Below are 3,494 nucleotides of genomic sequence, written 5' to 3' on the forward strand. Positions count from 1 at the left end.
GTTCAGTCGCTATGTTCGGAGTCTTTCTCGACAGCGTACGGTTTTTGGCCTGTATAATTACGAAACGTTGTCATCCTATACAAATAATTTACTGTATTGTTTATTTTTCTACCGCTAGCGGCTTATGCATATAAAATTCACAGCTATCATTCCGTATGGCCTTCTACTGCATCATTGTCCTCAGGTGATATACCAACGTACAGATTCATGATACGCCATATCGTGCACAAAACTGGTGCTATAGTATTTGCACCCGACTACACGCTGGCTCCTGCAAGTCAATTTCCGCAGCCTTTAGAGGAGGTTGAGTGCGTGATGAAGTGGATACATGCCAAATCGGCTGACTTGAACATTAACAGGTACACATGTGCTTAGGCTAAGAAGGATTTTTATATGCCGTTTTGGTCACATTTTGTTATGTATGTGTAGGTGCGATACATATATAGGTATTTGTGCCGGAATTCTGTGTGTACAAGTGTGTATGAATAGTCGATGAACAATGTATATACGCACGTGTGTCTGGGTATACTCTTCCTCTTGGGTACCTGTTTTATTGGTGTATAGTATGACGGAACAATAATCTAAAAACATATCTAGTGCGTTTGAATAGCCTGTGCTTGGAATGATGCCATTTTGTCAGCTACATATAAATCTGAAGTGATTTTGGTTTGGATGTTTGCTTTCACTTTTTTTTTTATCCACTACACACGAAGTAATATTGCAACTGGATGATTCGGGCTGGTTGCAATGGAATGGCAACTGTTGTGTGTGACATACCTGATTATCAGACAATGCTCTCACACAATGGACACATCTAAGCTTGAACACATATTTATGGCTATATCTGGATTTCATGCACATGCCTATTCCCCAGAAACCGCCTAAGTGTCATGGGAGATAGTGCTGGCGGGAATCTAGCGGCAGCTGTAACTCTGAAACTGTACTCAGACAAGAAAAATAAGATATCCATCAAACAACAGGTGGGTAGCCCAAGATAGTGCTAAGTGTAAAAAACTATATGATGAGTAATGCCCTGGAGTTCTCAAGCGATATGCTGCTGTACTTACAGACACGCACAGCTCATAGAAATAGTTTTGGTCGTAATATTCGTAACCTAATGGCCATTTCCAAGGGCACGTACTGGAGTTCTATGAAGTCAAACAGGCATTTTAACTAATATTGGAGTAATCGGTTTTCACTGTATGATCTCGGTCCAGGTGCCTGTTATGCTGGTCGGTCTCAGAAAATCGAATCGTTGACCTTTAATTTAATGCAGATGGGATTGTGGATGTAAATCTGTTTATAAATACATATATGTATGTGTGAATATATACATATATAAATATATATATATATATATATATAATATATCTATCTTGTATTAAAATTAGAGTTTAAGCAAGCAATTTTTCATTGTACATGTGTACTGAACATATATAGCTATGTATATGGAAATAAGTCGTGGATTTGAGCTTGAGCCTATTCTAAACCACGTTGAACTCCTGTTAAAATGAGCAATGTTGCACCGATTGTGACAGAGTAAAGGAGCGGTGAACTACTGCAGATAGGTAACTACTAGATTCTATTTCCAATTTAAACACGGAATGAAACATTATTAACACATCTCCATCGAAATTATACTATACCATCGTTCCCAGGTACTGCTGTACCCCTGTGTGGACGCTTCGTACGTGTTCTCGCAATCGGCGCGCAAGTACGGCGACGCGGCAGTAGGTCTTCCACGGAATGTGATGGTGTACTTTTGGAGCCGTTATCTGGGTACGAATCCTATCTCCACGTTGGATGACAAGTTGTTTGCCCCGCTAAAGGCCCCCAAGGAAGAGATGAAAGACCTGCCTCCGGCCTTTGTCTTGGTCGCAGAGCACGATATTCTCCGATCAGAAGGTAGAGTCGAGGGTTTGGAGAGTTTGGTGTTACATAGAGGTGGTTAGACTGCCGGTTGTGTGCCTTCCCATAAATTTGGGGGTTACCCTGACATCTGACGGCAACGGTTTTATATATATATATATATATATATGGTGTGTGTGTATATATATATATATATGTATATATATATATATATATATTTATTGTATGTGTATGTATCCATGTAACACTGCGATATTGTGTAAGTTATTTCGTTCACATCTTACTGCGATACGAGGCGTGAGGTACTCGCGAGAAGGTATACTGTTCGATACATATTCATATGGCAAATGTTGGCCTTTATTTTTAGGAACCTTTATATGGATCTGTATTAGTCACAAGCCGAATCTGAAAAAATACTAGATTCGCAATTGTATGTGCATGTCTTTGCTTGCAGCATTCGTTTACCCCTGTACTAGTGGTACACTGTGCTGCACGAAGGTATACGCCTATAGAATGTGTGATGCTCGTTTGCCAGCTGTAACTCTTTCGTCGCAGTGAGCACGTAGGTCAGCAACAATTTCTCATCCGCATCTTGATCAACACCACTATTGACATTATTATCAGTATTGTGATTGTTGTTCACACTATATTCAGATGCTGCTTGATTAGAATTAGATTGGAATTGAACTGCCTCGGTTAAGAGATAGGCTTATTTTGAATCTTATTTTGAGATAGTCCCAATCTATTTACACTGACGTACGTTTGCTTGCGCATAATGTCAGCCACTATCTATCATTGGCGAGTGTTTTGCTTTTGGGGGATATATTGTACTTGTGTATGCCGATATCTATATAAAGTACATATTATGTTTACAAGCAAATAAATTACTTTCATTTCACCTGCAGGTGAAGCGTACGCGGCTAAGTTAACGGAGTCAGGCGTGCCAACTGAGCTCTCCGTCGCTACTGGCCAGTACCATGGTTTTGGAATAGCTGCGACTCATGATGAAGCACCTGAATCGATCATCTTGCAGGAGATGTTAAATTACGTGAAAAACAAACTCTAGGTGGGCTTAGATGATTGATATATATGTATATGCAATTGTATACAAAAAGCAGTACACAGTGGATGTACGGTGTACACTTTTATGTACCAGTATATATAGAACGAGGTTACTGTAATTTATGATGATGTACCTGAAGCAAAGTTTATGCAGCATCCGAGACCTATGTCGTGAACTCATTACAATTGGAACATGTTTATTTGTGGTATAATAAGGAAATAAAAGTTATGAAACACCAAACACAAATAGTAGATGTATGTATGAAGTGACGTATGTATATATATGAAACACCAAACACAAATAATATATGTATGTATGTAGGGACGTATGTATTTACATGTATATGTATGTATATGTATATGTATGTATGTATGTATGTATGTAAGTATGTATGTATGTAGGTATATATATATGTATGTATATACGCATATATTCATGTATGTATGTATGTATGAATGTATGTTCGTATGTATGTATGTATGTATATATGTATGTATGCATATTTGTATAAATATATATATATATATGTGTGTGTGTGTGTGGTGGTGTGTATGTATGTATA

General features: G+C 38.2%; 1 protein-coding gene across 1 annotated transcript; it reads left to right on the forward strand.

Moving 5' to 3' along the window:
* Window positions 1–182: 182 nt before the first annotated feature.
* Window positions 183–3,173, forward strand: SARC_13539 (hypothetical protein). The gene is made up of 4 exons (XM_014292329.1): window positions 183–359; window positions 875–980; window positions 1,659–1,905; window positions 2,775–3,173. The coding sequence occupies exons 1-4, from the start codon at window positions 208–210 to the stop codon at window positions 2,933–2,935; spliced, it is 666 nt and encodes a 221-aa protein (XP_014147804.1). The 5' UTR covers window positions 183–207; the 3' UTR covers window positions 2,936–3,173.
* The last annotated feature ends 321 nt before the right edge of the window (window positions 3,174–3,494 follow it).

The sequence above is a fragment of the Sphaeroforma arctica genome (assembly GCF_001186125.1).
Source record: "Sphaeroforma arctica JP610 unplaced genomic scaffold supercont1.3406, whole genome shotgun sequence".
NCBI lineage: Eukaryota > Ichthyosporea > Ichthyophonida > Sphaeroforma > Sphaeroforma arctica.

Excerpts from the sequence above, each read along its gene's own strand:
- SARC_13539 (XM_014292329.1), top strand. The coding sequence starts at position 208 with ATGATACGCCATATCGTGCACAAAACTGGTGCTATAGTATTTGCACCC. Across the intron at positions 981-1,658 it reads AGATATCCATCAAACAACAG|GTACTGCTGTACCCCTGTGT; the intron begins GTGGGTAGCCCA and ends CATCGTTCCCAG. Across the intron at positions 1,906-2,774 it reads CGATATTCTCCGATCAGAAG|GTGAAGCGTACGCGGCTAAG; the intron begins GTAGAGTCGAGG and ends TTTCACCTGCAG.